The sequence below is a fragment of the Myotis lucifugus genome, unplaced genomic scaffold, assembly GCF_000147115.1.
Source record: "Myotis lucifugus unplaced genomic scaffold, Myoluc2.0 scaffold_194, whole genome shotgun sequence".
Classification (NCBI taxonomy): Eukaryota; Metazoa; Chordata; class Mammalia; order Chiroptera; family Vespertilionidae; genus Myotis; species Myotis lucifugus.
This window is the reverse complement of record NW_005871242.1, coordinates 1,241,366-1,255,344: the sequence shown is the minus strand read 5'-3', so window position 1 is coordinate 1,255,344 and position 13,979 is coordinate 1,241,366. Positions and strand designations below refer to the sequence as shown.

General features: G+C 34.8%; 1 protein-coding gene across 2 annotated transcripts in view; it reads left to right on the top strand.

The window, feature by feature from the left end:
• The window catches only part of HOOK3 (hook microtubule tethering protein 3), an 89,683-nt gene extending 85,961 nt beyond the window's left edge, over positions 1-3,722 (top strand). For both annotated transcript variants that reach the window (XM_014462889.2, XM_023760799.1), the window contains one exon: positions 589-3,722. In XM_014462889.2, the coding sequence (XP_014318375.1) occupies positions 589-729 (141 nt within the window). In that variant the 3' untranslated portion in view covers positions 730-3,722. The remainder of the gene's footprint in view (positions 1-588) is intronic.
• The last annotated feature ends 10,257 nt before the right edge of the window (positions 3,723-13,979 follow it).

Genomic DNA, 13,979 nt, shown 5'->3' with positions numbered 1-13,979 from the left:
TTCAAGCTAGTAGGCCATCCTCCTGTCTTCAAGAAAGACCCCCTGCTCCCTGTTGGGCCTCCGTTTGGGGCTGTCAGGAACTTTTCTTAAGTTGTTTGAGAATACAAGTCCACCTGAAGTGAAGAAAAACAGCATGGTGGTATGTATTACATCTAGTGTGCCTTTCCACCTTAAGGAACAGCAAGTGCATTTGTGGTTTGCCATTCTAAATATGCCCTGATTGCCACAGCCCCTTGTGAATCAACTGCTACCAATCAATTGCACTATTTTTCTTGGAAAATCACTTCATACATTTGATTTGAAAGGGAAGTGTGATTGAGAACCGGTATTCCAAAATCTGTCTCTATTATGTATTGTTTAGGTTATTGCCTATTCAGAAAACTAACTCTTCATTTTTCCAAAGGAAAATTTGTACCTAATTGTTGGAACTGAAATATCTATAAAATTTTAATCTATAATGAGCAGAATTAACATTTCTAATTGTGCCTTCTGATGCAATGTAAGAAAATCTGCATGATGAAATTGTCTTTTATGAGAGTATGTTCCACTACTTTTTCATTGATTACCTTTTTTTTCTGTGTGATATAGGGAATGACTCTGCATAAAAAGGCGGCTGAAGATAGACTTGCTAGTACAGGTTCAGGGCAGTCATTTCTGGCTAGGCAACGACAAGCAACCAGCACGAGAAGATCTTACCCAGGCCATGTTCAACCAGCCACAGCAAGGTAGACAAGTCTTGCCAGTAGAATAAAAACATCCTGCATTCAAAACATACTTCTGTTACACATAACACCATTTCAGGAAATTCAGCCAGCTTATTTTTTGTCTCTATGTTATGTTAATATTTAGTTGTTTCTCATTTGAGGACTGTCTCTCCATATCTATGATGTTTTAGTTTCTTGGTCCTTTATTTTGTAGTCTTTTCAGTTCCTTTTCATGTGCCAAAAATTTTTTAAATGCCCAATTAAAAGTGTTGGATAATAGTATAGTACTTTTCTTTGTATGAAAATGTCCTTTCCCCAATGGTGTATGTAGGCTTTGTAATGAATTAGATTTTCTGCCAATAATTGATATACAAGAATTATATTCTTTATTGTGCCTCTGTGTTACCATGCTTTATAAGAATGTCTTTGTTTAAAGGGAATTAATCTTTTTATGATGTATTAATCTGTGTTTTCAATTGTTTTCCAAATGCACTTCAAATAACTTGCATATTTACTATATAAAATGAATGGTTGGCAAATGCACTTTTTGCAAAGACATAAATATATCGGCAGAGGTGCTAATTAGACCTTACCTATGGCACCTGGTAGAGTTATTCAGAGGGAAAAATTAGTTTTCACGTTGTTTTATAGGAAATTAAATTTGTTTGAAGATTTGGAAACTATTTTTAAAACATAAATACATAGAATTTTATTATTTCTTGCTATCTTGTTGCTGGCAGAAGTGAATGCATTGGTTAGGTTATTAGGGGGGAAGTTACAGAAGAGAAAAAAGTCAGGCAGTGCATTAATTGTTTCTTATTTTGGTATATCACAGTAACTGAGGATCAGAATCTGGTAGTGTGGCTGATATTAATAGTTTCAATTGCCCTCTATATCTTAGACCTATTTTTCATATATTTACAAGTAATAGGTAGCATTACCCTTTGGGCAACTTCCTTGTTGACTTGCATCTCTTGTTTTATTTATTCATTAATATAAACACTTCTATTCCTCAATAATTCCTAATACTTAACATCTTAATATCAGTCATTAAGATCAGCAAAGGACTTCTTATACGTGCTGTTGTGACAGGTCTCTTTTACTTTTTTTCCCTAATTCTATGTATTAGTCCAAGAATTTGCTACTGAACAGATTCTCTTGGGTATTTGGTTGCATCAAAGTGTTTAGATTCATTGATAGCTTGATTGTAAACCAAGTTTATTTACATTGATGAATGGTTGTCAAGTAATAATGATTGTAAAGCACTTTGAGTATATAAGGTGCTACATAAATGTAAAATATCATTTATTTGAAAATGAAATGCCTCTGCCTGCCTTTACGTATTAATTCAAGCATTTGGTCCCCAATTATATTTAAGTTCTCCAGCCTTTTTCTTACACCATAGCCCATTTTATTAAAAGCAAAATAATTACTGAAATTAGGTCAATTTTTAAATTTGTTTGTTTTTGTTTTTAGATAGGTCACCAAGTAAGAGGATTTTATTTCATGTACATGCTGTTTGGAAGTTCAGGTTTCATTTATTTCTGTATATTAATACAAATTAGTAATTTTAAATCAATCCAAATGTAATTCAGAATTTTCATAAATTGTAGTCAAATGTTTGGTTTTAAATTCCTACTTCCATTTTTATAAGAAAATCGACCTAAAAATTAGTAGTGTTTTCATTTGTCCTCAGAAATCGTACTTGAAGAAAGTATTAGAATATACACAGAAATGACTTATGCATTGTGCTGATTCTTACATTAAGTACAGAAATCTAAGCGCAGTGTGAATGCTTTTGCCTAATATGACCATAAAGCAGCAAGAATTAGTGATAATGGACAGAACCACCTGAGTAGAGTGCATTGTGAGATTTCAGGAGGCTAAGCCAAACTAATCAACATAAAAAGTTTTGACAATAAAAGATCAAAAACTATTTAGGATGGTTCTTACCCCCAACCCCTGATTTTACAAATCACATAAGGATTCACCTGTTTTAGAACAGAGTGTGAAACTAATCTTGGTTAAATTAAAATAATTGGGAAATTATACCTGTAGAATAAGATAGATGGGCATAAAGAGTCTATGAACTATTTATTTAAAGGATTATATCCTATAAGATACGAAGTTTTTATTTTACTTCTCTATTTACTGCCCCAGCCCTGGTCTCTGACCCACCCACCTACTCAGATATAGTTCTCTAAAAGGGTTAGAAAGGTGCCAAGCTTTTAGAAGGAAGTTTTACTTCTTATTTTTCTTCAGCATCTGTTGTTTTATGCTATTATTTTGGTGTTTTACAGTGATAATTTTCACTCTCCTTTACTGTACCCTTAAAGTTTAGTATATTACTTTCAAGTATATAGAAGAAATTATATTTCTAAACATTGTTTGTTTTTTTTAAAGCAGGAGTAACACTTAGCTATAACAGTGACAACTCTGTCCAGCTTTGGACAGGATTTATGAAATTGCTATCTCTCCTGTAATGCTTAGTAATTTCTCAGGAGGTTTGTGATGATGCATGGTCTCTCTGGAAGGTGGAAGACATTGGGTGCTTTATTTAGATGTGAGCTGTGCTGTATTTTCACAAACCCCTTAGACACAGTAGCCACAGTTCACTTGGACAGTGGAGCTAGTCCTGTCCTCACCAATGGACTAAGTACAGTGTTATTGCATTAGGTTGAGGTGATCCATCAGCCTACTCTAGTGTCTGAATTCTTATAATCAAAAAGCTTATTTGCTGTTTTCCTTCTAGCCATGGTAGGAAAATGTAAGGTAAATAACTAAGGAATATTAAAGCATAAAATTTATGTTCTGCAGTGTCTATTTAAGAAGTTCATTATGAAAAAAAAATGCAGCAAATATTATAGTTTACCACATCTAAAAAGAGAATAAACAATACAGTTGTACTTAAAAGAACTTCCCAAAATTTCAGTTATATCTTTTTATAATTTGTCTAATTACTTGTTATTAGTAAAGAAAAAGAAGTCCCTAAATAAAGGACCCATGTTCCAAAATTGATCAAGATTGAGTTATTTCTATTAGACAGCACTAGCCTGGTTCAAAAAAAACAACACAAAAACATTGGCTTAATCCAGTGGTTCTCAACCTGTGGGTCGCGACCCCTTTGGGGGTCGAACGACCCTTTCACAGGAGTCGCCTAAATACATCCTGCATATCAGATATTTACATTACGATTCACAACAGTAGCAAAATTACAGTTATGAAGTAGCAACGAAAATAATTTTATGGTTGGGGGTCACCACAACATGAACTGTATTAAAGGGTCACGGCATTAGGAAGGTTGAGAACCACTGGCTTAATGGGATACTTAGATTATAATAAGGAAATATTGTTTGTAATTTTGTTGAAGTTTTATTGCTTTGTTTATATAATAAAAGCTCAAATGTACAAAATTAAGCTAAATGTTATCCAGCCAGAGACTTCAGCCTATATATTTCATTAGTTTTCACAAAGGCATGAAAATTCATGCTGTCCAAATAGATCAGCAATAAGTTGTAAGTGAAAGATGAGTTTAGTTGAAGAAAAGACATTTTATTTATGTGCTGCTTTACTCACATCTCCTTTTCAATAACAGTTTTGTTAACTAATGGCATAAAATATTTTTTAGTATCTCTTGCTCTTAGATAAGCATTTATCCTTTAAAGATAATAACCATGTTAAAAACTTGAAAATCTTTATCCCGATATAAGAATTATCTTGCAACACAAATCTAAAATTTTAAATTATCTTAACTCTGCATTGAATCTCCAATTGTCCAGATCTCAGACTCCAGGAATGTTACAGTTATCCTCAGTTGGAACCTGTGAGATTTATCTGAAAAAGCATCCACAACTCACAGCTAGTAAGTACAAACCTAGCTAGTGCACAGACACGTGGATCAGACATCTCTGGTCCTACAGTGAGAGAAAAGTACTCAGCATCTTGCTTTTGCTAAGGGAAAAATAACAACATTAAGGCAAAATGCTTTTTGTTGTCTGTTCATTAAACTATGGAAGGATATTTTTACTTTTTAGCCTTGTATTCTGAAGGGGCCCTTTTCTTAGAAATGGCTTAACAGCAAAGCCTGTGTGATATCCCAAAGTAGGATGAAGGAGTGTACTCAACAAAATTAAAATGGGATATCAGAAACTTTGAACATTCTTTTAGCATGTTTTTTCATTGTGTCCTTTTTTTAAATATAAGTTAAAAGGATTTTCCATTCAATAATGATCATCTCTTTTCCTATAGCTCCCACTGTTAACTTCGGCAGCTTCTTTTGGTAGTTGTACAACCCAGTTTCATTACATTTAGAAAGCGGTTTCAGAGCTCATTCTTTGTAACTATAATGATTTTATATCATGTAGTTTTTATATGAGGAAGGTTATTCTCAATGTATCTGTCATCCAATTTTTTACTTTCTATAAAGCATATTTAAATAAGAATTGGTGTATGTTCCTTTTATTGAAAAATTTGCAAAGGTTTTATTGTCTAATGTCAGCACAATAATTTTAGGGCCTAAAGTTTTGCAGTAAATATCATTCATTTCTCAGACGCCTAAAACACATGAAATAATTTGTTTCTAACAGCTAATGTCTACCCCTCCCCATTCCCTCAAATCACGGAAGCATTAATATTTAGCTTCCTTTTTGTAAATGAAGGATAGTGCAGATGTAATGACATACTTCTCTTTTAAATCACTGATTATGTTTTTGGGAAGTATGTACTGATTTTTTTAATAGTCTTTTACATCCATAAAGATTATATAATTCACATGTATTATCTTTATGAATATAAAAACTTATGACCTTTATATTTAATGTTATCTTTAAATGCACTTAGATTCTTCACATTGCACTTAAAATGATAGAGAAGGGACATTAGTTATTGAAAAACTAGACACCTGAACCTAGTTATGAGTTTTGGCAGTATTGGGGGATCTATAAATGTTTTCTAACAATTATATATCAGCAATTACAGCTATGTCTCTTCAGTATTTTTCTGTTTTCTAATATTTTCTAATAACATTCTGTAAGATAAGATTGTATGCTGTATATAAGTGAGCATAGAAATCTGAGAAAGTAATAGAACTGCTGTTAAGGCAAATCCTAGAGAGTAGAGTGGATTTTTGGGATAAGAAATGGCCTAGTTATAAAACACATCCAGGCAGATGGAAGTATTAATACAATTAAAACTTACATTGTCTTAACAAATGTTCCTAAAGTAAAAGTTCACATAAAATTTTCTGACTTTATTATGTGATCATTCGATAAAAAAGAATAGGCAAAAACATAATTTATTTTTTAATTATCCTTCCCTTCATTAGGCATTAACCGGACACACACTATTAACTATATATGTTATATTGGAGGGGAAAGCATCTGTTTTCATTTTGAAACTGTTAGCCCATTACTAGACCTAAGGTATGATTTAAGGTCATTAAGAATACTGTGATTTGTCTGGCCAGTGTGGCTCAGTGGTTGAACATCAGCCTATGAACCAGGAGGTCATGGTTTGATTCCCAGTCAGGGCATATGCCCAGGTTGCAGGCTCAATTCCCATTAGGGGGTGTGCAGGAGGCAGTCAATCAATGATTTTCATCATTGATGTTTCTATCTCTCCCTCTCCCTTCCTCTCTGAAATCAATAAAAATATTTTTTTAAAAAAAGAATACTGTGATTTGATGAGATGAGAAGAAATCTGTCCCTCTTAATTATACATAATAGCACCACAGAAAATTTTTTTTAAAGTGAAGGCAAGAGTATACATTTAAAAAATATATATTAAAGAAGAGCCCTTATATACCTAATACATTATCACCAGGCTCTGAATTAGATGGTTAGGGTCTGAAGATGAAATCATCAGAGAAGGTATCCATAGCTGCAAAATTTTAGGCCCCAGGGGCTATCAAATATCCTGAATTATATCTACTCAGAGCTTAAAGGAAAAATTAAATGCCATGAGAAGAACAATCTCAAAGTGAGAAAAAGAAAACTATCAAAGCATGCTGAGGTTCTAATAATGTACATGGGAGACTTTAGAGATTTCTAAATTGACAAAAGATAGTAATTAGTTTAGCAACTATATTGTGAAATTAATAAAAGGGACTCATTTATTCTTGGTGTATTTGTCAACATATGGTCGGTGATTACTGTATATACATTCTATCATGTTTATTTTATATATGTCACTATTAGAAATGAGTTTTATTATTTACTGTTACTTCTAATCATTTATGTATTATTTATACTTCATTGCAAGATTCACAGCACTTTACTAATATTAGATAATTTTTTTCCTTCTACCTTTCTGTGGCATGTTTTTATTTATCTTTTCCACTGGGGTTATTTTCCTTATTTTGGAGCACTCACTAAGAAAAATGTAAAAGATTGCCTAAATGGGCTTTGTACTCTTCCTAAAATTTTTAAAGTCAGATCTGAAGTTCTAAGTCTGGAAATCTATTTGAAGGTGGGTTGGGGTTGCTAAACATGAATTAAAATTTATATTTCACAATAAGACCCTTTTATAAGTTAATAACTCATGAAACCAAGTTCTCCCAAATGCAGACACCCTTGAAACGTTTTGTTTCCTGGAGTTGCAGTAATAAAAAGTAAACAGTCTTCTGGTGAATCAGAAGATATTCTTACCTTTGATTCCCCTGACTCCTAAAATACCTACAAACTGTCTTTAACTAAGGTTCATAGTTTCTTCATCACTGCATATACCCAAAGACAGGAGAAAGAAAGCCAAGTGCCAGGGGCTTTGAAGTCAGAGAATCTGGTAAGTGGTGGGCATGAGTTGATGGGGAAAGGCTGGCTCTAAGAGGGCCAAATACTACAGAAATATTCTTAGTTCTACTATAACAGATATGCTTTATGAACTTGGTCATTTTCCTGAATTCAAATATAGCAAGGTTTTTAGCTTACTAAGAGATGTTTTTAGGAGTCAGGACTCTTCCATTTGTAACTTAAATATAATAGCATTTAAATGATAGTCAAAAAGTATTAGAATAGTTGTTTTTACATAAGCATTGACACACACATGATTACTGCCAAAGAATAGGAAGATTTTTTCATAAGAACATTCTCTTAGAGTTTTGTATTATTTTGTATTGTCAGGTGAGAGAAATATTTTTATAGTGTGAGAAGTTTCTGTAGTATTTCCTTCTGCAGTACTGCCTGTTCTACTGATGTGCTTTGCACACACGCACGCACACAAGAACGAAATGTGTTTTGGGTATCTACTAATTAGTTGTTGAATGGATAGGTCTCCTTCTAATTGTCTTGATCATCCATTGGCTTCTTGTTAATCTAGATAAGAGTAGATTTTAGACCTGCACTGTCCAATTCATTAGCTGTTAGCCACATGTAACAATTTAAAATAAAATAAAAATCTGGTTCCTCAGTCACCTAGCTACACTTTAAGTACTTCAGTAACCACAGCCACACATAGGTAGTGATTACTATATTGGCCAAACCAGATTTAGAATATTTTTGTCATTGCAGAAAATACTTTTTGCCAGTGCTGTAATAATACCCAAAGGGAAAATAAGGACAAGAGAAAGGTATTTAATTAATGTATGATAACTCTTAGATTTTACTGCAAAATTAATACCAGCTCTTTTCAGAGACCTTGGAAAGATGAAAACCCCATTCTTTGAAACTAGTTTTCAGTATATATATTGTTTTCAACTTTATTTTTATTGTTGACACTATTAAACAGATTCTCACACTTTTCAAGTAATATAATTATATCATTTCATAAATCATAATTTAGTATCTTCAGGGTTTTTTTATGTAGTGTTTTAACGATAATGATAGTTTCTAACATTTACCAAGCAGAAACTGATGAATGCTTAATTTATTTACAAAAAAATTGATAAACACATTCTTCTATTTTACTTTTAAATCTGTAAAGAGCTGATGAAAGTTGCCAACAGTTTTTTCTGTCCCTAAGATCATATTGTCTTCCATCTTAAAGGTACATCAAGATCTAAATAATTTCTTTGGTTTTCTTCAGTTTCTTGCTCTTAATAACTTGGATTATGAATCAAGCTAAATTTTATGTATGAAGCATACATACATGAAGCAAACATTTTATTCCAGTGACTTAATTAATGAAAAGTTTTTTAATTATTAATTTACTTGGCCTGTTACTAAAGCACTTAACGTAACTAAAAGGATCTATACAAATGCATTGGTGAGGTTTTTTTTCTTCTGTTTTTATTGATTAGAGGGCGAGGAAGAGAGGGATAAAGAGATAGAAACATCCATGAGAAAGAAAAAAAAAATCCATGAGAGAGAAAAAAAAAGAGAAACATCAGTGAGAAAGGAACATTGATCACCTGCCTCCTGCACGATCCCCAGTAGGGGGCATATCAAGCCTGCAACCCAGGCATGTACCCTGACTGGGAATTGAACCAGTGACCTCTTGGTTCCTGGGTCAATGCTCAATCACTGAGCCATACCAGCCAGGCCACTGGTGAGTTTTTTAATGAAAATAGAAACTAATCATAATTCTTTTGAGTTCAATTTGGTACTTAAACTATCCTGTTAGGAAGTCATGATGCTTTCGTATTCCTTTCAAAAATTTTTTAATCAAGCAATAGATTTGTTCCAGTAGTATCAAATTCCAAGCCAATTATGATGAAATTCTTGTTGTTCAAGTTCAAATGGGTAAATGGTGTGATTTGATTTCATTATTTTCTTGGTGGCCTAATTTAATGTGTTCTACAGCGAGCCATACTAAGGGACATTTTCAATATGCTTGAAATAAGAAATAGCATTTTAGTATAAATACAGGAAATAACTGTACACAAGTACCAATCAATGAATTGAGGCCTTCTGATTGTTTAATAGTAGCCTTTGTTTTTTAATTGCCTCAGTTATTTAACAGTCATATGCACTAAAATGTCATTGCCGTCACCAACTCTGCTCTTTGCAGGTGATGTGTAATTCAGAATGCTGTGTACTCGGAAGAGTCATGTCCGGTTTGTCTTGTGTTGCAATGTTCATGTTTTGACAATTGCCTCATTTATAACACCCAATTTTTGGTTGTATAATGAATGGGTAAAATTCAAACATATCTAATAATTTGCCTTATTTTTATTAATAAATTCTATCAAAGATTTGGGGATAGAAAGAGGCTTCCTCCTCTCCCCTCCGCCCCCCCAGTACTTTTTAAACTTTTCAGATAAGCTGGAAAACACCTTAGTATATTGGAGTTGGAGTTGTATTGATTACAGTCCCAGCTCTAAAGCCTTATACTCATGTCTTAAGTATTATTGATTGTTCTGTGAATTGTTAGTTTCATATTTGATACTGTAGTTATCCACCGAAGTTTAGCCTTTGTCAAAAGGAGGTTGCTAGGTATGTTCTTATTTCTGGTTGACTATTAGTCATTTCACAATTTCTTTCTTTGTCATTATAATCCAAAAATGAAATCCACGTAGGGCTAAATTTCTCACTTTACAAGTGGAGTCAATACAAATTTAGCAACATTGGCTGGCATACAAGCATCTTTCCACATGTTTACCAACTATTTACTCTGTTAAATTGGTGAATTTTCTCACTGTTTTTCTGAGGTGAATGAATGGATAGAGATCCTCAGTAAGAAATTTTTATTAAAATTACAGATATAAAGTCCAAGACAAATTTTTAATTTTTTTGAAATCTATATTTCCTTTTAATATCACTTATTCATTTAATTCTATGACTGCCAACTTGTTATGGTATTAATTATATGTACATGTTTATATGTATGCATATAATATATGTATATGTATATGAAGAATAAAGTTAAGATTTGGTCAAACTATATTTTCCCATTCAAGTACAAAAATGTTTTCAAGGCTGCAAAAAGTGTACAGTTGTTAAACAAGTTGTAAATAAAAACTTGTATAAAAATTCAGCTGAGTTTTCTTTCTGCTCTTAAACTATGATAAACACATCTATATATATAAAAGGCTAATATGCTAAATGTCCAACCATCCGGGTAATGATGTCACGTAGCAACACCTGGCTTCCTCTCCATAGTGACGACTAGCCTCCTTGCAGTTTGTTCAGCCCAAGAACACGACTTGCTTTATAGCCAGGTGGAAACATTTTCACACTTTAACCAAATGTCTGTGAAGCGTTTTCCCGTGCCTCATCTCATTTGATCCTCACAGAAGTCCTGAAGTAGGTAGATAGGAGACTCAGTGGAATCCTATTTTCTTTAAATCAGCCGGAAAACAGAGATTTAGAAAGCTTAGAAACTTGACCCGACTGAAAAAAAGTAAGAAATGGTGGACCTTGAAAATGACTTCAGGTTTTCTCACTGCACAGAATATAGTTAAACACTGCTACAGTTAAATATTTTACCCTTTGTTCTCCCTGTGTGATCTACAATAATAATCTGCTTTGTGTTGATATTTATTGCTGTGTTACTGACAATTACCTGAAAGAGAAGTTGGGGTGCTTCAGTGGGCTGGAAAAAGTTTAGCTAAATCAGAAAGCACATCTAATTAAGCAAGTTTATTCTCTATATATAAAAGGCTAAGTTGACTCGCGCATGCGCGATACATATAAAGCTCTCGCTGGTGCCAATCGCATGCATGTGTTTCGATCTGTCATTGTTGGTCGTGAATTTGGTTGACACTTCTATTATAGAGAAAGGGTGAATAGTGATATTAAAATATTTCTTCTAATTAATTTCCTTTCAATGTGCACGAATCTGTGCACCGGGCCACTAGTATTTAATAACTGTCTAATAGTTTTCACCCACTTGCATTTGGCACTTGATATAGTATCCTATCAATTTAAAGATTATGCCACTGATTTAGGGTAAATCAAAACTATGTGAGGTTATTTTTCTAGTACCAATGATAGATTTTGTTTTTATTTAGGCTGGTAAATTTTTATAAAGTGACTGTTCAGAGTTCTTAGGGGTGAAAGTTAGACATGGCCTTTCCCCTCTTAGAGTTATCATGTTAATGTGGTCAATCTCATCACAGACAGTACAGGAAGAACCAATGGTAGAATATTTACTTTGTTTAGCAATATAAAGCATTACTGTTGGCATTCTGTGTAGACAGACAATAAGTGCCCCTTTTCCTGCCTTGTAGACCCTTACAACAACTCACCTTTTTTCCACCTTACCCTAAACATTATTGAAATATGGCATCTTTGTAGTATGTAAAGTGGAAGTAGTAGTGTGGAAATTGATTATATTTACATTAAAATAATCAGCTAAGAAATTCAGAAGTGAACTTAGCACCAAGATTTTAAAAATTAATGTATACATAGCTTATTTTAATGTTGGAAAAACATGTTTTCATATATATGTATATGTACATATATTAGAATGGAGGGAACCATATTCAATTTAACATTTATTGAGTGTCCTGAGTATTTAATATTGAATCACAAAAAATGTCTGACTTCAAAGATTTGGATGAATATATGGGGCATAACACGGAAACGTCCCTAAATAGAAGTAGCCCAGCTGGAAGTCTACTAGTTTAAGAACATTTATGCTGTTGTTCTGGTTATTGCTACATCACAAACCACTCCAAAACTTAATGGCCTTAAATGATATATTATCTCTCTCAGGTTTGGAGACGGCCTCAGTTGCTCTCAATTGGGGTCCCTCATTCTATTGCAGTTAGATGACGTCTGAGGCTAGAGTCATCTGGAGGCTCTGCTCACATATTTCGTACCTTTACTGATATGGACAGAACCTGAGGGCAGATCCGGCAACTCCAGACAACCTCCTGACATGACTGGTTTGGACACTCACAAATTGAGTCCCAGGGTAGATGGACTTAGTACACGCAGCTAGCTTCACACACACACATCCTCCCGAGCAAGACTTCTCAGAGACCCAAGTGAAAGATTCAAAACTTCATAGGACCCAACCTTGGAAACTACCCAGCATCACTTCTCCTTTGTCAAAACTGTCATAGACAAGATCAGGTTCAGAGGCTGACTGCTTACACTCCATTTCTCAGTGGAGAAATGACCCAGTTACCACCCAGCTACCCTTCTGTATTCAAAGAGAAGGAAGATTTCTGCTTTGACATAGTAAGCAGTTAGACAGACATGAAGAGTAGGAGCCATCAGCCAGGTACAGAAGGTCACCAGGATGGAAAGCCCCAGATGCAAGGGACAAAACTGGGAATGCAAGTGTGTAGGGGGGACTCGCCCCCAGGGTGATCTTTCTTTCCCTAGCATATCACCAGTTATGTATTTTAGACACTCCCCCCGACCCCCAACTTTCATATCGCTGGTCATGTGGCTTGTACCTTTCCTCCCCTGGCATGTGACTACTCATGTGGTGGACCCCCTTAGAGAAGGAACAAGGGGGCCGGAAAATAGCCTTATCCAACTCCCATACAAGCCCTTGAACAACCACTCCCTTAAGCATGAAGCCCTAAGGACAATGAGGTTCTGACCCACATCAAATAATCTTAGCAACAAAGATGAGTCTGTTGACCACAGAGACAGAGTTTCATCATAACAGAGATAACATCAAGGCCTCAGTTGTGTTTCAGCTCCTGGCCCAGAAAAGCAGCAAAACCAGTTGAAACAATGCCATGGCTGACATCCGTGCCAACTGCAATGACTAGTGCCGACCAATTAGAGACCATGAGCCTGAAAGGACACACCTGGAAAGCTGATGAACATTCTATTGGATCCTCTCCTGATACCTCCCCTAAAATCCCTGCCTTTGGTAAACAGATAAAAGCCCTTAGGATGAAGGACCCAGCTCCCTCTCCGTCTCCCCCCCCCCACCCCAGTCTCTCCTATGCCCCTGCCTTTTCCACCACCTTCCCTCCGCCACTGTTGTCTCTCTCAAGCACACCTGCATCTTCCTCCTTTCTTCCCTCAAGGCTGTAGCTTTGCTTTCCAAAATCTCCTAAGCTCCAAGGACTCTTCTTTTGCCTCTGTAACTTGTTTCCCTCTACCCTTCAGAGTTCTTGGCTGAGTCCCCTGTAATAAAAGACAGATTAACCAGAGAAAAAGAAAACAGATTTATTAACGTGTACCTGGGAGAGACCTAGGGGAAAATTAGTAATTCCTTGAGGTTGCTTAGAATTCAGGCTCAAATACCATAAGAAAGGGAGACAGGGATGTAATGCAGGCCTCTTAGGGGCGAGTAAATGATTTTTAGGAAAGATTAGTGAGCCCTTAGAAGAATTGATAGGAGACATGATAATTTGTGACAAAGTTTGTCTGGGTGTGGTGTCCACCTCAACTGTCAAAACTCCTGGACTGGGGATTTATGACAATTGAGTCC